Source organism: Oncorhynchus mykiss, chromosome 12, assembly GCF_013265735.2.
Source record: "Oncorhynchus mykiss isolate Arlee chromosome 12, USDA_OmykA_1.1, whole genome shotgun sequence".
Lineage (NCBI taxonomy): Eukaryota > Metazoa > Chordata > Actinopteri > Salmoniformes > Salmonidae > Oncorhynchus > Oncorhynchus mykiss.
Window position 1 is genome coordinate 36,986,249 of NC_048576.1, and position 23,850 is coordinate 37,010,098.

Sequence of the window (23,850 nt, forward strand, 5' to 3'; positions counted from 1 at the left end):
GGGGGGGGGGGGGGGGGGGGTGCAGAAGGCGTGGCCAGATACGGACTAATTTACAGACACGCAACACCCCGGACCCATCATTCACTAGGTCCCCAGGTGGGATGTGTTACTCAGTACAGTATCAGTGTTTTGGGCACAACCATTCCAGCACTTCCCAGCTGTGATCCCCTGGTCCGGCTCCACTTCCAGATGGAGTTTGTTTTGGACACAGGAGCATTTCCGTCAAGGGCTCACCCACAAATCCCGATGAAGTTCTAATCGGTGGTAGTGTTATTCTACTGGGACAGAGTAGGACGGAGGTCTGAGTCTGCCACTGCTGTCAGTCTCGTGATCGACTGTTGAGTTGTAGACCTGGCATTATAAACCCAGATAGTTGATTTTCTTCACGCTGTTGATCCAGAAACATGGAAAGGGTTGAGCTGAAAGGGGAGGGGGTTGAGGGGGAAAGAAAGGTAGAGCCAGGGAGTAGGAGGCGAGGAGAGGGTAAAGAAGATGGGAGAGGGTGATTTTCCTTAACTGTTGAGGAAGACCAAATCATTCCACAGCCAGTGTGACAGAGAGAAAAAGCGATTTCATCTCTGCAGCACATGCTTCCCATCAAGTGTGTGTGTGTGTGTGTGTGTGTGTGTGTGTGTGTGTGTGTGTGTGTGTGTGTGTGTGTGTGTGTGTGTGTGTGTGTGTGTGTGTGTGTGTGTGTGTGTGTGTGTGTGTATGGTAAGAGGTTTAGGGAGTTGTATATGAGCGGTTAGGGGGGGGTTTGGTGTCTGAAAGGTTGGCTCTGTATCAGGAACATTTGTGTGTGTGTTGCGGAGAGAATTAAACCACATTACAGAGATTTTGATTGAGTTGGAAAAAGAGAGTGATGGAGAGAGGCTCCAGAGAGGAAGCATGTCAGCGTTGTCAAAATGGCTGCTGCTGGGTTTGGTCCGTTTATGATGATTCTCATTTAGGAAGAGGGCCAAAGATCTTCAACTCATCAAATAAAATCACTTTACCCATGTCAGCACCTCTCCCCAAAACATTCTCGACCAACCAGAACTAGAGTTTTTATCCATTCAAATTTCGGTTTATTGAATTCCTTCTCCCCAACAAAGGACTTTCAAAAAAAAAGTTAACTGAAATGAGCAATTCCACGGTAACAGAATGACGTTGAGACATCCAATTTTCCACTTTAAACCATTTCAAATCAAACTTTGTCACATGTGCCAAATACAAGTGTAGACCTTACCATGAAATGTTTACTTACAAGCCCTTAACCAACAGTGTAGACCTTACCATGAAATGTTTACTTACAAGCCCTTAACCAACAGTGTAGACCTTACTGTGAAATGTTTACTTACAAGCCCTTAACCAACAGTGTTGACCTTACTGTGAAATGTTTACTTACAAGCCCTTAACCAACAGTGTAGACCTTACTGTGAAATGCTTACTTACAAGCCCTTAACCAACAGTGTAGACCTTACTGTGAAATGCTTACTTACAAGCCCTTAACCAACAGTGTAGACCTTACTGTGAAATGCTTACTTACAAGCCCTTAACCAACAGTGTAGACCTTACTGTGAAATGCTTACTTACAAGCCCTTAACCAACAGTGTAGACCTTACTGTGAAATGCTTACTTACAAGCCCTTAACCAACAGTGTAGACCTTACTGTGAAATGCTTACTTACAAGCCCTTAACCAACAGTGTAGACCTTACCATGAAATGCTTACTTACAAGCCCTTAACCAACAGTGTAGACCTTACCGTGAAATGCTTACTTACAAGCCCTTAACCAACAGTGTAGACCTTACTGTGAAATGCTTACTTACAAGCCCTTAACCAACAGTGCAGACCTTACTGTGAAATGCTTACTTACAAGCCCTTAACCAACAGTGCAGACCTTACTGTGAAATGCTTACTTACAAGCCCTTAACCAACAGTGCAGTTCAAGAAGAGTTAAGAAAATATTTAACAAATAAACTAAAGTAAAAATAATAAAGTAACACAATAACAACATTAACGAGGCTCTATACAGGGGGTACCAAGTCAGTGTGCGGGGGTACAGGTTAGTACATGTCGGTAGGGGTGAAGTTACTAGATGTTAAACAGCGAGTAGCAGCAGTGTACAAAACAAATGGGGGGGGTCAATGTAACAGTCCGGTGGCCATTTGGCTTGGGGGTAGAAGCTGTTAAGGATCATTTTGGTCCTAGACATGGAGCTCCGGTACCGCTTGCCGTGTGGTAGCAGCGAACCAGTCTATGACTTGGGTGACTGGAGTCTCTGACAATTTTATTTCCTCTGACACCACCTATTATATACCGCCTATTATTTAGCTCCTGGATTGCAGGAAGCTTGGCCCTAGTGATGTACTGGGCTATACGCACTACCCTCTGTAGCGCCTTACGGTCAGATGCCAAGCAGTTTCAATACCAGGCAGTGATGCAACCATGCTCTCGATGGTGCAGCTGTAGAACTTTTTGAGGATCTGGGGACCCATGCCAAATATTTTCAGTCTCCTGAGGGGGAAAAGGTTTTGTGGTGCCCTCTTCACGACTGTCTTGGTGTTTGGACCATGATAGTTCGTTGGTGATGTGGACACCAAGGAACTTGAAACTCTCGCTCCACTACAGCCCCATTGATGTTAATGGGGGCCTGTTCAGCCCGCCTTTTCCTGTAGTCCAAGATCAGCTCCATTGTCTTGCTCACCTTGAGGGAGAGGTTGTTGTCCCCCACACGGCCGTGTCTCTGACCACCTCCCTATAGGCTGTCTCATCGTTGTCGGTGATCAGGCCTACCACTGTTGTGTCATCAGCAAACTTAATGATGGTGTCGTGTTAGGCCATGCAGTCATGGATGAACAGGGAGTACAGGAGGGGACTAAGAACACACCCCTGAGGGGCCCGAGTGTTGAGGATCAGCGTGGCAGACGTGTTGTTGCCTACCTTTACCACCTGGGGGCGGCTCGTCAGGAAGTCCAGGATCCAGGGTCCTTCGCTGTGATGAGCTTCGTGGGCACTATGGTGTTGAACGCTGAGCTGTGGTCAATGAATAGCATTCTCACATAGGTGTTATTTTTGTTCAGGTGGGGAACTATACAACTATATTCATAAGGAATACTTTTAACAATTTCCACTGAACATTTTCCAAAAACACATTTACTCAGATGTATAATTTGGTAGTAGAATTATGGTAAAATCTTGATCAGTTTTTTTTATGGCCCCACATTTTCCAAAAACTCTTAAATATCTGGCCCAGATTAAGATTCAAAGATTTCTGCAGAAAGAGTGGGGTGACATCTATGACATAACACCTTTGAAATATCTATTTTGGCTATTGAACTATAATAAGTAACAGAATGACATCATGGGTCCCTGATCTGTACTTCACAGAAATGCATAATTATGAATGTCATTCTCTTCATGGTTATCTATCCTGAATAGGTACACAAAAGTAGAAAAATGAAATCTCGTCTTTTGCATGTTTGGTTATTATTCTACACGGGCTATTATTCTAATGAATAATAAGACCAAACCAAAACTGTACCAATCATAGACATCAAGTTTGGACATTACAGTACAGTAGAGTTCAGTATAGTACAGTACAACACCGTAAATTGTACTTGTGTGCTCTACTGTACTAAACTCTACTTTTCTTTACTGTACTGTGTCGTCCAAACTTGTGAAAGAGGTTTCTGATTGGTTCAGATTTAGACTAACCAAATTTCAACAACTTTTCAACGTCAATAGACGTTCTGTGTCAGTCGGTGCTCAGTGGGTGAGAGGGCTGGTTACAGTAAATGGAACGAGAGGGGGCCTCATGGGAGGGAGGGATTGTTTTCACACTCTTGCTTTGACCACCCCGCGACAGAAAGAACAGTTATGAGCTGAACATAAGTGTGCTAATGGAAGGTAGGACAGCAGCAGGTGATCCAACTGGTTTGTGACTACTATGAATTCTAATTGTAGCCAATTCAGTTGCAGTATTTCTGTAACAGTTTTTTTTGGTATTTATGTTACCGATTTGGTAACAGAATGACAAAGTCCTAAGTAATGTGCAAACATTTCTAAAAACCTGTTTTTGCATTGTTATTATGGGGTATAGTGTGTAGATTGATGAGGGGGGGGGGGGGGGGAATAATTGAATACATTTTCGAATAAGGCTGTAACGTAACAAAATGTGGAAAAAGCTAAGGGATCTGGATACTTTCCGAATGCATTGTAATGCTTTAATTTCTCAAATATAGACTCTTAGCTTTTTGATGTGTTCCTATGAACTTTACATGTTAGTGCTCATGGAAATTCCCATATGACTCTGATATCTAGGTCAAATTGAATTAGTTGAATACTCTGGTGTGGGGCTGCTGTTTCTGAAAGGCAAAGTGAAGGGCGTTGATTGATTGATTGCAGTATTGTGACAGAGGTCACAACAATGGCCGCCAGTGTCCTCACTGAAGCTGAAGTAGTGTGGGCCCTGTGGCGGATTCTGCTTTCTCTCTGTCCACCCCCTTCCCATGTTTCATGGAACATGATCCAGCTCCTCATAATAAGGCCAGCCTTGGAGCGACTGATGGGGGAGGGAGGTGGAGAGAACGGGGGGGAGAAGGGGTTATGGAAAGAGGTAAAGGGAGAGAGCGAAAGAGAGCGTACACATATGTCTGTGTGTGTCAGATTTTCTTGGCCTGTTTCTGTCTTCCCCAGTTGTGCTGCTGTGGGAGAATCTCCCAGACCAGAGCCCAGTGTAAAGGATGCCAAGAGAGAGTAGGCTTCATGCTCTCTACCGCCAGGGGAGGAAGAGGGGTGGCCGTTCCAGATTGGAATGTTGCATTTCCTGCTTGGTTCCTGCCATGTTTCTCAGTTTTCCCTTGTTCCCCCAATCTCTCTCTCTCTCTCCTCTCCCTGTCTCTCTCTCTCCTCTCCCTGTCTCTCTCTCTCTGTCTCTCTCTCTGTGTCTCTCTCTGTCTCTCTCTCTCTGTCTCTCCCTGTCTCTCCCTGTCTCTCTCTCTCTCTCTCTCTCTCTCTGTACCAAATATCCTCTTTCACACATGCCTTTTCTTGTGACCTTCCCTATAAATTTCTCTGCTCTAGCCCACTTTTCTCCATCACCCTTCTACCTCCCTCCCCCTCCCTCCCTCTCCTCTCCTGTCTCTCCCATAACAATATTGTCAGTGTTATCTTGTCCTACATTAAGTTGAGAGAAAAGCTGAACGTGGACGAGCTCTCTGGAGTTCATTAAACCACTGGAAGCCTTCCACTAATGTTCCGCTCTTACATAAACACTGCCGAGAAAGATGACCGTTTGTGTGAGTGAAGGGGGGCAGTATGCTTTAGCTACAGGGTTCTTTGGGGTTAGTTGCCTCTCTCTCTCTCTCTCCCCCAGTCCATTTGTGTGTCAGAAGGGGGTTGCCATATTGGGATCAAAAACCCACACATTCTCTGGAATGTTCCCTGGGGCTAAGTGTGCGACTATACAGTGTTTGTTACTGTGCAGTGGACAGAAGGCAGATGCAGGACAAAGACAGTCATCTCCTTCAGTCCCTTCTCTCTACGTAGGCAGAGCAAACAGTAGATCTGAAGCAGATGGGAACTAGGACACTGTTCTCTGCCCTCTACAGCTGCATGTGTATATGGGCCGTGTGGGAGTACCTTCTGAGAAAACATGACTGGGACTCTTGTGAGACACAGGGAAGTATGGTTGAGTGTTTGCGTAGTATCCTAGTTTCCCAGCTCCTAGCCCTGGGCAGACCAGAGTTCAAATACTATTAGAATTATTTGTAAATACTTTGACTGGTTGATTGCACTTGCCTGTTGCAGTGAAACTAATGGAAAAGTCCTAAAGGTGCAAATCCTGCTTGCATGGCAGTCCTGGCAGGCTGACGCAAATGCCAGAAGCTTTTGAAAGATTTCAAGTAGTATTTGAACCCAGGTCTGCCCCTAGCTCTATTCCTGGTCTGAATAGAGTGTAAATCATCTTCATCTTACCTACTGCTCCTGTTCAAAGTTCCCCTGGGGAAAGCAAAGTCTGTGTTCATGATTCCCCTGGGGAAAGCTAAGTCTGTGTTCATGATTCCCCTGGGGAAAGCTACGTCTGTGTTCATGATTCCCCTGGGGAAAGCTAAGTCTGTGTTCATGATTCCCCTGGGGAAAGCTAAGTCTGTGTTCATGATTCCACTGGGGAAAGCTAAGTCTGTGTTCATGATTCCCCTGGGGAAAGCTAAGTCTGTGTTCATGATTCCCCTGGGGAAAGCTAAGTCTGTGTTCATGATTCCCCTGGGGGAAACTAAGTCTGTGTTCATGATTCCCCTGGGGAAAACTAAGTCTGAATTCATGTGTCCGTGGTGGGGGCGTGTGTCCGTGGTGGGGGCGTGTGTCCGTGGTGGGGGCGTGTGTCCGTGGTGGGGCGTGTGTCCGTGGTGGGGCGTGTGTCCGTGGTGGGGGCGTGTGTCCGTGGTGGGGGCGTGTGTCCGTGGTGGGGCGTGTGTCCGTGGTGGGGCGTGTGTCCGTGGTGGGGGCGTGTGTCCGTGGTGGGGGCGTGTGTCCGTGGTGGGGCGTGTGTCCGTGGTGGGGCATGTGTCCGTGGTGGGGCGTGTGAGGTATTCCCAGGACCCCTGTATGTGTAACCTGCACTATCTCTCCTGAGGGAAAAACGACTTGTGTGTACAATGTGTTCTCTGGAGACGGCAGGATACGCACAGTGTGTGCGTGTGGTGCACTTTCAGGACCCAGTGTGTGTATCCTGCAGTATGTCTACTGAGGGGAAACCTGCAGTGTCTCACACTGATGAGGTCAAGCGTCAACCTTACTGTCAGGGGCCGTTTCTCTCTTTGTCTCCCTCCATCTATCCCACTCTAGTTCTCTCTCCTTTTCCTTCCTGTCTTCCTTGTTTCAGGTTTTATTAGTCATATGTACAGGATACACATGGTATACACCGTCCAATGAAATGCTTACTTTCCCGTGGCAACACCCCTCTTTCCTTTTCCATTCTCTCTCCCTTCCCCCTTCTCTCTCCCACTGCTGCTCATCCCGCTCTGCATTCCTGGTGTATTAGCAGAATAAACAGGCTGTGTGTGTGAGGGCGCTGGGAAACTTGCGCATTTGAAGGCAAATATTTACATAAGACAGTGCAACCTCAGGCTTCATTCAAAATATGAAAGGGCATAACGAGCTACTAGTGTATATCAGTGCATCTCAAAGCTCCCGGTTAATCGCTGGCTGACGCTAGGAGCAGAGGTTGAGACAGTGCCTTCTCTCTACACAGGTCTTGGATCAGGCTAAAGGCTGAATACCTCTCATTCAGATGAGATATGTTTCTGGTCATAAGCCTGTAGGTTTTACAACGTGGCTGGTTATCAATGATTGATGCCATTTTAATTCAGTGGAGCTCAGAGAGGGAAATCTGTTGTCTTACTGTCTCCCTTTAACTCTCTTACTCACTCACTCTTTCTCTCCGTCTCTTTCCCTCTCACACTCTTTTTCTGTGTCTCTCCTCCTCCTCTTCCCTCTCTCCTCCTCTTCCCTCTCTCCTCCTCTTCTCTCTCTCTTTTCTCTGCTCTTCTCACTCCTCCTCCTCCTCCTCTCTTTCTCTCTCTCTCTTCTCTTTCTCTCTCTCTCTCCTCCACTTCCCTCTCTCTCTCCTCCACTTCTCTCTCTCCTCTCTCATCCACTTCACTCTCTCTCTCTCTCCTCCACTTCCTTCTCTCTCTCTCCTCCACTTCCCTCTCTCTCTCTCCCTTTAGGGTGTTTGTAGAGAGACTGACTAACTCTTGCACAGCTTTCCCAGCCATTCTATCTGTGTAGGCCTGTCTGTCCCTGTCTGACTCACTGATCTGGGGCCAGCAGGAGTTTACAACTGTGCCCATTCACTCACACTCCCATCAGTCTCCACCTGATTCCAGACCTGCCTGCCAGGATTGACTTTGGCTCCCCCAGCCTGGCTACTGATGAAAGACAAGGAGAGAAGTTAACGAGAGTTTAGACAGACACACACCTTACACAGCACACAGGTGGTCAGGACCCTCATCAGGGATCAAAGGGCCTGAATCAGCTTAATTTGGACGAATCTTCTCCCTTTCTCCTATGATGTTGAGTTCAATGAGTCCATGTTATTTAGCCGACCTGAGTCACCCTTAGTTTGTTTTGGTCCAAAACCCATTATCATCTGTTAGTGGATTTCATAATATCACTATGTTTTGGTGTCACATCTGAATCACCTGCCTATTAGCTAGGTTACTCAACTCTCTTACCTGTCTGTGACAGTCTCTCTGGCCTGACTCATTTTTATCTTCCTTAACCCTTATATCGTACCTGTCTGTTAGTCTGCCCCCCCCCCCCCCCCCCCCATCTCTCTCATATCTCTTACCTCTATCTCTCTCTCCTGACTCACCTGTTTGTCTGTCCCTCCATTGGTACGACAGGTGAGGGCTGGCCCTCTAAAGAGGAAGTGTGTGTGTGGTGAAGCAGCAGGTGCCTGGCGGGTTAATGGTATAATGGCAAACGGTGTAAAGAAACGGTTACACCAGAGCGCAGGTATGAGGGTGTGACGAGATCCTGGAGGTCCTCCAGATTCACCTGTCCTCCTAGTCCAAGCCCCACCTGCTGGAAAGTGGGAGGGAGGGAAGAAGAGAGGTGTGCCGTGCCGTGGTAGCTCTTTGCAGAACGAAGGTATGAGCTGAGAGCAGTGTGTGATACTGAGTGCGTTAGCTGCTTCGTGGGAAAGATTGACTTGGATTGAATACAGTAGGCTGGATCTCTTGGCGTTATTTTGGTTCTGTGGAATATCTCACAAAATTCCATTGTAGCCTACTGCTCCCTTGGTATGTGATCCTTTATAATACTTTGTGTGAATTTACAGTTAAGATCCATCATGACAGTGGTATTTCAAACAAGGTGGATGGATGTGAGACATGAACTTGAATGTTATTTCTCAAATGGTGACAGTGGAATTTCAAACAGTGTGCGTGTTGAGGTGAATGTCATGCTGTGCTCTGTCTGTGCTGCTGAGACCCAGGCCAGACCCAGGCTAGCTCAGGTATGTGTAAAGGTACGCCAGGCTCATGACTCTCTGTAGGTGTTGTTTTCAGTCACGACTGACTCACACACCATGGCCAACACTTAAACTGTCAGCAAGGTGTGTGTGTGTGGCTGACATGACACACAGAGGTCAAAGCCACTGGGAACACTTACAGGGAGACCTATCTGAGGAACGACCGGAATGCCAGATTCCCTGAATCCACTGCGGCCAGCTCTGGCTACGGAATAAACTGTTTATCTGAAACCGTCAAGGAACTTACAGTTTGAGCGCCAGCAAACGATGGGAGAGGGGGTTGAAGGGACCATCTGGATGTCATTATTCAGAGGGGAGGGTGATTAGTCCCTGTTGTGATACTGATTGTCTTTCTCATCATACTGTCCTATCGTGTGTGTGTGTGTGTGTGTGTGTGTGTGTGTGTACTCTTACATTTGTTTTAACATGTATGTGCGTGTGTCTGCAAGTGGATGTACGTGTCTTGGGTGTGTGTGTTTTGAGAAACCAAATCTGGCTTTATCAGCACTGATTGCTCTCGCTGTGTTAGAGGAAGGGAAGTGCATGTACGTGTGCATGTGTGGGGTATGGCTGCCAGGTCTGTAGGACCCATTTCTGTTGAGAGTTCGACGGTCTCTCCGGGATTTCAACCACTTCCGAACGCCTGTTGACAAAGAGCCTAGGGAAGAACATGTAAGCGGACTTTCTCTTTCAAAGTTGTTTTTACGAATACTTGAACTTGTTTTAGCTGTCTCTCACCAATGTTCAGTAACTTCCCCGCGAAAGATTGCGTCCAGAGAATCACCTCTGGTTCACACAGAGATGGGAGTTGTCTTGTTTTGTCAGGAGAAAGCTCAGATCCCCTTTCTCTCTCTATGTTCTGACCGAATCCTGAACATCCTCATATCCTGTGTTTGATTCCAGCCAAAGGCCAACACACACACACACACACACACACACACACACACGCACATTTACTTCCCAAACCCCTGCACAGCCAGTCACACAGCTGTAGGGGGCAAGGCTCACTCTGGCTTGCGCTATCTGCTCACGGCCAAACCTGAGAGGGAGGAAACGACTTGACTGAAAGTGCCCCCCCCCCCATTTCACATTCCCAAAACCCTCGCCCCTCCTCCTCCCCTGAGTGGCCCCTGCGGCCATGCGTGTGGGACCCCACCCCCATTATTGAGGCTGGTTGGTTGAGAGTGGCTCTTCCTGTTGCAGAGTGGCTGGGGCTAAGCGACGTGGACCAGCGCCTCTACGTGTTGGAGCGCCTGGAGGAACTGGTGAAGCTACAGGACCAGCAGGAGACCCCCACCGGACCCCCCAGAGACCCCCATCTCGGTACCTGTCATGAGCAGCAGAGCCCAGTGAAAGCAGTGCCGGAGGAGCCCAGTGAGAGCAGCCACACAGGTAGGTGACCAGAGGGAGCGAGTAGAATAAGTCTAGGGGGGGGGGGGGGGTGGGGTATAGAAGATGGCAGGGGTTACAAAATCACAGAGGGGGGGGGGGGGGGGGGGGGGGGGGGGTGTAGAGGAATAATTAACGAGCAGATTTTTAACGAGCCAGTACAGTTTTGATTTCAAGCAACCCAACACAATTCATCTGGCACAGTAGTAGTTTTACCCTTTTCATGAATATGATTGAGCGGAAGTAGACGATTCTGAATGCCAATGTTAGTTCATGAATTAGCATCAGTATAGTAGAGACTACTATGTGAAAGTAAAAGGAGTTAAGAAATGCCCCCGCCTGCTCGGTGTCCAGTCTAGTGTGCTGCCTGCCTGTCAGATTCCCTACATCCTCTGTATACAGGACGCAGGCAGCAGTCTTTTAAATAAATCACTGTGTCTCGCTGTGTCAAAAACCAATGCCTTCTTTCATGCCACTGCATCCTTCATTTCTCTCCCCGTTTATTTTCAGTTGTTTGTGTTTTGTTTCTGTTCCATCCTCCATTTGTCCATTGTCCTGGTTGGTACTAGTTGGTTCTGAAGAGGGCGAGTCAGAAAAAGGAGAAGAGCAGCAGGAAATAGCAGTGGAAGTATGTCGGGGAGAGTATACTACCATTGTGACATTAATTTTTCTCTCTTTTCCTTCTTCGACTTGGAAGAGAGCCCGGCGGGCGGATGTCCCAAAGCTGACTTTCTTATATTTATTTATTTACCACAGATGTTTCGGAAAAAAGCTTCGTCCTCCTTGAGAATGAGAAGAATATCAGAAAGCAATAGATGTAATAATTTCACCTTCATTACTTTGTAGATGGTGCCTCTTTAACCACTAGAACTCTTAAATGGCATTCAAAGTCGTCAGTGGAAACCACTCCATAGAACCCAGTTTGGGAGAAAAAAAACACAAAAAAACATGAAAGAAGTCTGAGTTTCTAAATAGCTCCTTAATCTAGTGAAGCCCTTAAAGCATAACACTTGCTTGTGGCTTTTTATTGGATGAAGTTAAAGAGTACATTTTAACTCTCCGGAAATGAGTGTGTTTGATTTAGACCTGCGTGTTAGCTAATTAACAGCTAACATGCCCTGGGTGGTTTCTACTTTATGACTTTGAATGTTTTTTTTACTAAAACATGTTTGCCTTCCCCTACTGTATGATTGTCTAATGTCTACCAATCACAATGCCTAGCTTGGGATCAAAGAGTTTTTCGATTTTCGAATCAACGGTTTTGCCTTCTGCAAATGATCTGCTGGGTAATGATAAAATGAGTCGGGAGTAATTAAAATGGGCACGATTCATTCGACGATAGTAGTGCTCACTGCATGTTGACAGTAAAAGTCTGATGTCCTGTCCTACACAAGGGGAATGGGGTTACAGTATACGCTCCTGGGTGGTCCTTAACGCTCTGACTCTGGGATTTAGGACCATGTAATCGGTTGGTTTGGGTGACCTTCAATTTGGCCTGACTATAAGTCAGTATTTCTGCTGACGATGGTGTTGTATAGTCATATGTTTAATTTGGCTCTAAATAGCTTTGGAAACCGACATTTGTAAGCACCCAATTTGACCTTTTAAAACCCATAAAATACCTTCCAATGCTACTCATTTGTCAAAGTGAGTTTTGGGTTGATATGCTTTTTTTCTGGTTTGGGCTGAACTACCTCTTGAGTGGTTGTGGGGCGGTTCACATCTTCTCCAGTTTTCTCAGAGGATCGTGGTGGTTTTGTCTGTTTGTCATTGTTTTCATCTCCATTCTGTTTCACCTTAACATCACTTATGTCTGGTGTTCAGTGTGCTCAGCTATGGCCCTCATGAGTGTTGGGGGTGGTTGGTAAATGGCTTGTGTGTTCTCTGACTGCCTCTCCTCCTCTCGCTCACTCTCTCTCCACCTTTCACCCTTCTCTCCCCCATCTCCTCTCTCCCTGCTGTCACCAACTCCATCTCAACCCCTCTATTCAATCCCTTCTCGACTCATCGCCCTCCTCCCCTCACCCACCCTTCTCCGTCCCAATCTCCCGTCTCTCAGGGAACATCGACCGCGGGCGCAGTTCGTCCTTCCATGAGGTGCGTGGTCTTCGGGAGGCTGAGATGAGGGCGGCGGCCGACGAGACGTCCAGCAGCAGCAGTGGCAGCAGCAACACCGTCCTGCAACGACTCCTCCAGGAGCAGATGCGCTATGACGAGGGACGCAACTACCAGCTGGCCATGCAGGAGCAGCAACGGCAGCGGCAGCAGCAGGAAGGAGGGGTGAGCGGGGGCTACCCGGGCCAGGGAGGCCCCAACGACGACCGGCACGACTCCATGGTGCCCCACATCGCACGGCAGGAGCCCCAGGGACAGGAGCTGCAGGCAGACAGTGGCATGGAGAAACTGGGCTCCCGCGGTGGGGGAAGTAGTGGAGTAGGAGGGATGAGTGGTGCTGGGGGAGGGAGCGGCCAGGGCCCCAACCCAGAGGACTTACCCACCTACGAGGAGGCCAAGGTGCAGTCGCAGTACTTTCGCGGCCACCCGCACCACCAGCTACATCAACAACAGCAGCAACAACAACAACAACAACAACAACAACAACAACAACAGTTGCCTCCGTCGGTGGGCGCAGCATTTTACGTGACTGCCGTAACCAACAATGGCAAGGTGCGTACGGAGGGGCGTCCCACGGTTCAGCGTCTGAGCAGCGGGGGAAAGGTGCACCAGGACGACGGGCTCAAGGACCTGAAGCAGGGCCATGTGCGCTCCCTCTCCGAGCGCCTCATGCAGCTCTCGCTGGCCACCAGCGGGGTCAAGGCCCACGCCCCTGTCACTAGTGCCCCTCTTTCCCCCCAGCTGCCCCCTCCGGGTCCGCCGGGGGACTACTACAAGCCCTCGGGCCAACACCGGGGCCCCCCACCTGACTACCCCTTCAAGAACATGGGCTCCTCTTCCAAACAGCTGCCGCAGCATCAGGAACAAGGTGGGCACTATTACCAGGACCATCGGCCAAGGGAGCAGGGCAGGAACGAGGTGCCACACGTCCGCTACCAGCCTCCGCCAGAGTACGGCTCTTTCAGGTGAGTAAGATTAACAGACCGCCCCCCTGTTCTGACTCACTGGCTGTCTGACTGTCTGATGGAACATCCTGCCTGTCTGAGCTATATCACTTTTACGATAGTATCAAACTTTTAATAGTGCCATGTTGTTGATGTGGCTACCAGTACTTAAGTAACAAAAACTGATAGTCTTGGTTAATTGAATGACACACACCTGGCTCAGCTGAGAAACACACTCCTAACATGACCCTAGAGAGACAGACTGCCCTCTGTCTGCTGGTTATTTATTTAAAGTCTCTTCTGGGGTGGCATCCAGAACTTCAACAAATTACATACCCACTGTGTCTTGAGCTTTTTTAGACAAGGCAACATGATTGAGAGCTTCTCCTCTAACATTCGAAGGGGTGATTTAGGCTTTTAGGGGTGATTGTGACTTAGGGTCATTGCCTACACACACACACTGCTAGAGGGTGACTTACTTGTCCTATCCATATATCATCCTGCCTGCCTGGCCGCCTGCCTGTCTGGCTGCCTGTCTGCCTCCCTGACTACCTGCCTGTCTGGCTGCCTCCCTATCTGGCTGCCTGTCTGCCTCCCTGACTACCTTCCTGTCTGGCTGCCTCCCTATCTGACTGCCTGTCTGCCTCCCTGACTACCTGCCTGTCTGGCTGCCTCCCTATCTGGCTGCCTGTCTGCCTCCCTGACTACCTGCCTGTCTGGCTGCCTCCCTATCTGGCTGCCTGTCTTGCCTCCCTGACTACCTGCCTGTCTGGCTGCCTCCCTATCTGGCTGCCTGTCTGCCTCCCTGACTACCTGCCTCTCTACCTGCCTGCCTGCCTACCTACATCCCTCCCTACCTGCCAGACGGTCTGTTTAGGTGAACAGGTTTCTTGATTAGCTGGAAAGCTGATGAGGAAGACCTGTTGTTTCTCTCACACACACTGAGCCAGTTGTCGGGATAGAGGGGATAGACACATCCGGTTCTGCCTGTTTTCCCTCCTGCTTGATCATTTGTTTACCTGAAAGTAAATAATTGGCAAACCGCTATGAATACCGCAGCATTTTAATCATCAGCTGAAACCTGTGGCGACACGATCGTTCGCTCTCTGATGACGTCTCATGTAGACAGGAATGTTTGCTTATTTCCAAAGTGGTTCACAATAGTTTTTAGGTCAGTTGAAAAAAAATTTGTTGGCTTCTGGCAGGTGAATCACCATAGTTTACATTAAACAGATCGTATCATTGTCTATGTTTTGCCTGGTTATATATTTATATAAACAAGCACTAAGATATAAGTTATGTTAATATCTATGGACTGTTAGTCAGCTGTGCTTGAGTGACCCAAAGACCCACATACAGTCAACAAACGAACATTCCATTAGTGATAACCTCTCTGATTGGCCTGTCGTATCCACAGGTCCAATAAGGAGAGCTCCGTCCACTCCCAGAGGTCGGTCCATCACCACAGCCCCACCTCCTCGGTCACCTCAGTGGGCTCTCTGTCCCGAGCCCAGTCCTCCACCCTCGGTAGTCTCCTCAGCGCCTCCCACCCCTCCCACACACACCCCCACCCCCAGGGGGACCCCTACGCCGCCATGGCTCCCCGAAGCCCCCAGGGCCCTGGATCACACCAGGGAGACCCATATTGTCCCGGGCCCATGCACCCTCCAATTCAGAGGGGCCACAGCTTCCCACACGACCCCTACGGCTCCACCTCCAGGATGCACCACCAGCAGCACCACCAGTATCAACAACAACAGCAGCAACAACAACAACTCCAACACCAGCACCAACAGTACCACTCCCAGTCATCCCAGGGCCACCCTCCCCAGCACTACCCCCACCCCCAGGGGGACCCCTTCGCCATGATGTCCCGCGCCCAGCAGATGGTGGACATGGTGTCAGAGGAGAACCGGCTGCTCAAGCAGGAGATGGAAGTGTGCTGCGAGAAGGTCACCAAGCTGCAGAAGGTAAAAGGGGGACAAATGTAGATCTGACATTTTTGAATGGGTATAAACAGTATGGTTATAGTTCCACCTTCTTCTGCCATATTGCATACACCAATCCTTTTAGATCAACACGTACCTAAGGACTAGCCCCCCCCTCTCTCCCCGGTCAGTTGGAGACAGAGATCACGCTGGTGTCGGAGGCCTATGAGAACCTGGCCAAGTCATCCACTAAGAGGGAGGCTCTGGAGAAAACCATGAGGAACAAGCTGGAGCTGGAGGTGCGCAGGCTGCACGACTTCAACAGGGACCTCAGAGGTGAGAGGCCATAAACAGCTGGAATATCCAAGGCATGCATAGTTTAATGTTCAAAGGATACCTGTTCATGGATTTATGGCAGTAGATTAAACCTATTCCATGCATTACTTTTTTGTGAGCAAAAAGTGTGTCCTTTCTGCATTGGATTTAGATGACTTGGGTTTAGCCTGCATATTTGTTCAGTAATGTATTTATTCATATTCAGAAGCCAGGCTTGGTTTGCATTGATTCCATTGTTACGTTTGATTTAACTGGATTTTCTGAGGACTTGGAGATATCCAGCTTCCACCAATTCCATCTGGTCCTATTTATAAGCATTTGACTGGAGTGCTGTGATGTTATTGAAACTGGTGTTGTTCATAATGTTACTTTATGCTACACTCCAACCTTTTTATCCATGAGTCTGGAAGAGAACATATAGAACTAGACGATGCTGTTGGTTCATTGACTATTTTTTAATTGAACTTTTATTTAACTAGGCAAGTCAGATAAGAACAAATTATTATTTACAATGACAGCCTATGAACAGTGAGTTAACTGCCTCGTTCAGGGGCAGAACGACAGATTTTTACCTTGTCAGCTCGGGGATTCAATCTAGCAACCTTTTGGTAACTGGCCCAACGCTCTAACCACTAGGCTACCTGCCGCCCCTGTACAGGGCGGCTTACAGACTTAGCCTACAATTATAGTGAATTTGTATTTGATTTTGAATAGCCTAGTAGTGGGGCATTTTTTATATGTTTATAATAAATAGGCTGACACATTACCTTTAGCTACAGAATATCTCACCACCATGCATTTCCATCTCCTCCTCTCTCTCCTTCAGTCCTTTCTCCAGCGCGCAGAGAGAGGGGCTGTCAACAGTTTAATGAAATATGTTTTGTTATAAAAACATGTTACTATCAATGTTCCCGAACAGATTTCACTTGGCTTCCCAAATTAGACAGTGTGTAGTTACAGGCATACTGTTGGAGAGCCCATGGTATACAGAGTTTGCCCCCCCCCCCCCCCCCCCCCCCCCCACTGTTCCCTCCCATTTGATAATGGGCCATTCTAAATCATTTTCAAGACAAGTTTAAATTGAGTTTAAATTGAGAATAGTCTGATGGGTGAAAATATGATCATTTGAATGAGAGAACAGCATTTGCAGCCAGAGTCAAGAACTAGATCGCAAGCTTTTTATGGTCGCATCATCACTTTTACGCTCAACATAGTCACTTCACATGCGCACTCGCTCTGTAATGGGAAAAATATCCTTTCCATTATATTCTTTTTACTATGAAATCATAGTATTTAGTGTCTTTGGGAGGTATTCAGACCCCTTGACTTTTTCCATATGTTGTTATGTTACAGCCTTAATCTAAAATGGATTAAATCATGTTTCTCATGGTCTGAGAGTCTTAAGGTGCCTTTCGGCAAACTCCAAGCGTGCTGTCATTTATTGAGGAGTGGCTTCCTTTTGGCCACTACCATAAAGGCCTGATTGGTGGAGTGCTGCAAGAGAAGGTTGTCTTTCTGGAAGATTCTCCCATCTCCACAGAGGAACTCTAGAGCTCTGTCAGAGTGACCATCAGGTTTTTGGTCACCTCCCTGACTAAGGCCGTTCTCCCCTGACTGCTCAATTTGGCGGGGCGGCCAGCTTATTACATGTATTTAGTTAACTTTTTTAAATGTTCAAAAGGCACATCAGCGGCTTGTAGGCCTGGAGGCCTGGAGGCTTGTAGGCCTGGAGGCTTGTAGGCCTGGAGGCCTGGAGGCTTGTAGGCCTGGAGATGCTAAACGTGTTTATATTCATTAACAGTACATTACCGTGGGACCGGCAGACTTTTGCATGACATTAACCGGCTGACACATTTTCATGACCGGCACAGCCCCAGTATTGACTTTGGCACAGTGGAAAAGTACTGAGCAAACGTAAAAGAGCAATCAATTGGTCGATCTGTCAATGAATCAATATGATCAATAAATTGGATATGTTAGTGTTTTACAGGCAGTCCAAAGTCTCAACTTCATATCTTTACTATAAAGCAGACCATAGACCCTTAGCACTCCAATCCTCACACTCTGTTTCTGTAGGAATTTCTGAGCTGAAGCCGAGTGGGTGGGGGCAGTTTCATGTCTCTAGTCTCTACTTCACTGGGCTCTTCAGTCCTGCAGAGGAAAGAAAAACCTCCATTCATGGCTCACTGCCCAGACCGGGTCCATGGGGAGATTCCAAGCTTTTACAACAAATCGCATATAACTTTTTTGGGGGGTCTTTCCTTCCTCTATTTTTTCCCCCTATTGTATTGGCAGCCGTACACATGTGAAATGGATCTTGCTCCACATTTGGGGGTTTAGGCTAAACGTATACCTCAGTCGTTGTTGTGTTTTGAGAAACACGGAACTGAAATGGAACAACTGAATATTTGTTTCTGGAATGCTCTCTGTATGTTTTATGACCCAGCCTAGTTGACTTAACACTCAACAAAATAGTATTTTAAAGATGCAAAATGCAGATATCGCTCCGCCATTTCCTGGTTGCTAAAATTCTAATAGTTTGCCTATTTTCAGTTTGTGACAAAACAAGCAATGTATAGTGTAGAGAATCATCGTACCATCTAAACCGCTGTGAAATATCTGTTCAATAATCCAAAATATTGTATTTTCAGCTGTTTGAAGATGGTGTACAAAACCGAAAGTAAAAGAAGCAAAAACGAAACTTAAGCACATAAAGCATAGAAATAGCGCACATACAACAGATCTTCCGCTTCTTAGACCTGCTTTCAATGAGAATGACAGATCTATAACTCACATTTCTGTGTGCATTTGGTCGTGTCACCCGAAACGTTTGGCCCAGAAATAATGGTGTGTTTTGTTTCAGGACAATGTTCTCCTGACTCAATTCTTACCATACTTTTCAGTTCTTTCTTACTTTTTGGTTGTAGTTTACCTACAATAAGTAATTGTATTTACATGGGATGGTGGGGTAGGGAGGGTTAGGAGGTTGAAGAGTTGTGGGACCGGAATGGGTATCAAGAGGACACTAAATAATACTTGGTGCCTGTTGTACTGATTCTGATATATATTTAATATGTGATGAATGTTTTTAAAATACAAATAAATAATCCTCCAAAGAGAATGATGACCACCTCCTCTGCGGAGAAATGTGCGCATATAAAGTGATTTTTATTTTTGCTTGCTCCATTTTGCCGAGCAACCGGGTCCCAAGGCGTTTAATGTGAGTGGAACGAAGGCTGGGATCTTAAGAACTTAGAGCCGTTCCACATTGATTCCGGGCCTATTAAATTCTCTTCAGGGGATTATGAATTCCCTCCACCTCCATATTCCCTTAATTCCATGGGCTGTACGGCTACATTTACACAATCACAGAGCCGTGTGTTGAAAGTCTGTTTGAGCTGTTTAATAGCACCAAAATCCCCCTTCCCACCACGCATATCCTGCATATTAACTAGAGGCTGGTTACATGGAATGTGCAACTCTGCAAAGAGTTTAAGAGTGTTCTCTTTAAGGAGCTCTATTCCCGTTTGACCAGGTTGTTGCCATATTATGATCTAATTCCTGCAAATATTTGATTTACAAAAATAAGAGTATATTTATGTATGCGTGTGCGCACGCACAAGTGTGTGTGTTCACATGTGTGTCTCTTTGGCCACTAGGCCCTCAGGCTGGCTCGGACCTGACTTTGGTAATGCCATTCTCTGTTGCAGAGCGTATGGATACTGCCAACAAGCAGCTAGCTGCTAAGGAGTGGGAGGGAACGGAAGACAACCGCAAGACCATCTCTCAGCTACTCACCCAGAGTGAGTACATCACTCACACTATCAGGGAACGCCAGGCTAGACCAAGCCTCTCTGACATTCTACATCCACTCTGAACATACCTCTGTGTGGCCTCATCAGTTAGAAAAAGAACCAGGCAAAGGGTCTGGGGTTCATGTACTGCAAAAACACTACTTATTCACTACAAGTTGCAAAACACAAAACACTGTTTAAGATGTTTAGTTAATATGGAGAATGCCATTTAAAAAAGTCACCTCATGACAGAACTATTTTTAGTAAATGGAAGGAAGATCAATTTTTTTAAAGGGCTAGACCTCAGTGTGTTGTTTGTCTCCCAGACAAAGAGACGGTGCGTGAGAAGGAGAAGCTGGAGATAGAGCTGAACTCACTGCACTCTTCCACGGATGACCAGAGACGACACATTGAGATCAGGGACCAGGCTCTCAACAACGCCCAGGCCAAAGTAGTCAAACTGGAGGAGGAGGTGAGGATCTGACTGTCATATGCTGTGTTTACACAGGCAATCCAATTCTGATATGTTGCCCAATTATTGTGCAAAATAGCTGATCTGATTGGTCAAAAGACCAATTATATTTGAAAAAGATCCAAATTAGGCTGCCTGTTTAAACGCAGCCATGATGTTCTCGCTGTTTCATGAATAGATGATATCAGAAATGTCTTGGATACTTGAATACTTCCTGGCATTAGTTCAGTTGATTGAATGAGGGTATATTTATGCCCCCTGGTGGACAAGGCATGAGTTTCTGTTGAGTGTAAAATAATCTAGCTACAATATGTTCTAGAGGTCGACCGATTATGATTTTTCAACACCGATACCGATTATTGGAGGACCCAAAAAAGCCGATACCGATTAATCGGATGATTAATTTTTTAAAACATTTTTACATTTATTATATATAATGACAATTACAACAATACTGAATGAACAACGAACACTTTTATTTTAACTTAATATAATACATAAATAAATAATGAAACATATTCAATTTGGTTTAAATAATGCAAAAACACAGTGTTGGAGAAGAAAGTAAAAGTGCAATATGTGCCATGTATAAAAGCTAAGGTTTAAGTTCCTTGCTCAGAACATATGAAAGCTGGTGGTTCAATATTCCCAGTTCTTCAATATTCTCAGTTAAGAAGTTTTAGGTTGTAGTTATTATAGGAATTATGACACGTCGACTATTTCTCTCTATACCTTTGACTATTGGATGTTCTAATAGGCACTTTAGTATTGCCAGCCTAATCTCAGAAGTTGAGGGAGGGCTTGGTCGGTAGGGGTGTCCTTGTCTCATCGCGCACCAGCGACTCCTGTGGCGGGCCGGGTGCAGTGTACGCTAACCAAGGTGGCCAGGTGCACAGTGTTTCCTCCGGCGCATTGGTGCGGTTGGCTTCCGGGTTGGATGCGTGCTGTGTTAAGAAGCAGTGCGGCTTGGTTGGGTTGTGTATCGGAGGACTTTCAACCTTCGTCTCTCCCGAGCCCGTACGGGAGTTGTAGCGATGAGACAAGATAGTAGCTACTACAACAATTGGATACCACGAAATTGGGGAGAAAAAGGGGTAAAATTCAAAAAAAAATTTTTTTATAATAAATAAATATATACTTCTGTGTATTGGTTTTAAGGTATTGATGTTTATGGTTAGTTAGGTGGTTAGGTGCAACGATTGTGCTTTTTTTCATGAATGTTCTTTTTTTTTAAATTATCACCCATTTGGCGAAGTAGGCTGTTGATAAATTGACAGAAGAAGATTGATTGTTTTTTATAAGATAAGTTTAATGCTAGCTAGCAACTTACCTTGGCTCCTTGCTGCAATCGCGTAACAGTTTCCTTGTGGAATGCAATGTAATCAGCCATAATCGGCATACAAAAATGCAGAATACCGAGTGTTATGAAAACTTGAAATTGGTCCTAATTAATCGTCCATGCCGATTAATCGGTCAACCTCTAGTATGTTCCCTGTCGTTGTGTCACCATTAAGCTGGATAGCCTGAGAATATCAGTATTGAACCACAGTGTCATCCATCCTATCACCTGGTATTGATGACGTCATTGGCTAAAGATGGGGTCTGGTATGTGTTGAGTTGTGATTCATGGGGTTGGTTTGGACTGTTTAAAAGATAAGACAAACGACTGCAAAATGGGTTGTTTATATTTGCTCAAAACATCATTCATGGCCCAGCCTCAGAGGAATGGCCCAAAAGACTGGCCTCTGTGTGGACCTGGGCAAAACTCTCATGTGGAGCTGCTCCGAGCTTTGATACCCCTGGCTGTTTGGTTCTGTTGGTTGGCTGGTAATATGTCTGAAATAGCCCAGAAGGCTAGTTAGTCAGTTGGGGCCGAGCGAAGCAGGAAACAGACCTGGAGTGTCCTAAAAAGCACAGGGCTGATCCACTTCTGCCCGGCACCGCCACAAACTCACGCTTGTTTCCTTGAACAAAGGCTGTTGAGTTAGAGTTTTATATCTGCCATGAAAAAGCCCTGAACAGTGCCAGATTCTTGGCCTGCTTTCTCTGTTTCTCTGTCAGTGTGGGAACTCTGTATATGCTCCTCTATTTGCCCCTCTCTTTCTCTCTTTTCCTCTTATTTCGTTAAAAAGAGTGTCCCTGAGCTAAATCAGTCCATTGAGTAGAGCCAATTACAGCTCCTGCTGCAGTTCAAAGGGACATTGAAACATGGGTATTGTGTATACAGACTGCATTATCTTGGATTGGGGGGTTGAAGTTGGGGTGCTGGGTGGGGGATGTTTGGAGGAAGGGGGGCATAGGTGAAAAAGTCTCACCTGTTTCCCTGTTTCCTACCTAGCCGTATTTCAACTCCTGTCTTTTCATTCCTTAGATGAGAGCAATTATATTGTGGTGCAAACAAAGGAAACCATTGCTTTCACCAACCCAGTCAGAAGGGGAGTGAACAAGTCGGGTTAAAGGGAGGAGCAGGTTTCTGGAATGGAATGCAACCCCCCCCCCCCCCACGTCCTGTCTACTTCCGGTCTGTGCCCTGACCACATCCTGTCTGTATGTTTTGTCTCCCTGGCTGCAGCTGAAGAAGAAGCAGGTATATGTGGAGAAGGTGGAGCGCATGCAGCAGGCCCTGGCCCAGCTCCAGGCTGCCTGTGAGAAGAGAGAGCAGCTGGAGCACCGGTTACGCACGCGGCTGGAGCGGGAGCTGGAGTCACTACGCATGCAGCAGGTGAGAGAAGCACACACACTCAGACACACATGGTGTGTTAACCTACTTGACTGAATTCCCGGGGCCCCGTGAAAATCTCATTTGCATTCCAAAAAATCCCCAGCAAAATCCGTGTAAGATAGAAATATATATTTTTTTGCATGGTCTGTGTCTCAATCCACAACATCTCACGAAAACGTCTGTAGCGTCCGAACAGTTTGGGCTACGTACTAATATGACCCCTCTAAGGTGAGCCTCTCACGAACACGTTCATGTCGGTTGTTTTGCTCTAGAACGCCCACAAGCCTCACAACACTCACCTGAAGGCAGCTTGGGACCAGTTTACAAAATGAATGGAAGCACAGTACCAGTGAAATGTTTGGACACACCTACTCATTCAAGGGTTTTTCTTTGTTTTTTTTACTTTTAATATATTTAAATATAATAAGCTACATTGTAGAATAATAGTGAAGACATCAAATAACACGTGTACCAAATAGGGCTATCTTCCGTATACCACCCATACCTTGTCACAACACAACTGATTGGCTCAAACGCATTAAGAAGGAAAGAAATTCCACAAATGTACTTTTAACAAGGCACACCTGTTAATTGAAATGCCTTCCAGGTGACTGACAAACTCATGAAGCTGGTTGAGAGAATGCCAAGAGTGTGCAAAGCTGTCTTCAAGGCAAAGGGTGGCTACTTTGAAGAATCTCAAATATAAAATATATTTTGATTTGTTTAACACGTTTTTTTTGGTTACTACGAATTTCCAATATGTGTTATTTCAGTGTTGATGTCTTCACTATTATTCTACAGTGTAGGAAATAGTAACAATAAAGAGAAACCCTTGAATGAGAAGGGTGTGTCCAAAGTTTAGACTGATATTATATATATGGAAGTAGTTTAGTAGCTTAAAAAAAGGGGTTAAATATGTGTCAAAAAAAAGTTTCCTGAAATTTCTCATATCTCTCAGATAGGACAGACACTTCAAAACGAACGTCCTTTTGAACCCCTCTAGAGCAGGGTTTCCCAAAGTCGGTCCTGGGAAACGTTTGTTTTTTCCGTAGCACTACACAGCTGATTAAAATGATCCAAGCTTGATGATGAGTTGGTTATTTGAATCAGCTGTGTAGTGCTAGGACAA

General features: G+C 46.4%; 1 protein-coding gene across 7 annotated transcripts in view; it reads left to right on the top strand.

Annotated features, from left to right (window-relative positions):
* LOC110537533 (angiomotin) overlaps nt 1–23,850 on the top strand; it is a 48,844-nt gene that overhangs the window by 18,190 nt on the left and 6,804 nt on the right. For 2 of the 7 annotated variants that reach the window (XM_036937483.1, XM_036937489.1), the window contains exons 2-10: nt 10,225–10,413; nt 10,980–11,038; nt 11,167–11,227; nt 12,470–13,490; nt 14,887–15,439; nt 15,589–15,733; nt 19,444–19,536; nt 19,854–19,999; nt 22,572–22,721. In XM_036937483.1, coding sequence (XP_036793378.1) covers nt 10,225–10,413; nt 10,980–11,038; nt 11,167–11,227; nt 12,470–13,490; nt 14,887–15,439; nt 15,589–15,733; nt 19,444–19,536; nt 19,854–19,999; nt 22,572–22,721 — 2,417 coding nt within the window. Of the gene's footprint in view, nt 1–8,325; nt 8,792–10,224; nt 10,414–10,920; nt 11,228–12,469; nt 13,491–14,886; nt 15,440–15,588; nt 15,734–19,443; nt 19,537–19,853; nt 20,000–22,571; nt 22,722–23,850 lie in introns of those variants that run through there. The other 5 variants (XM_036937487.1, XM_036937486.1, XM_036937485.1 and 2 more) reach the window with 5 other exon arrangements.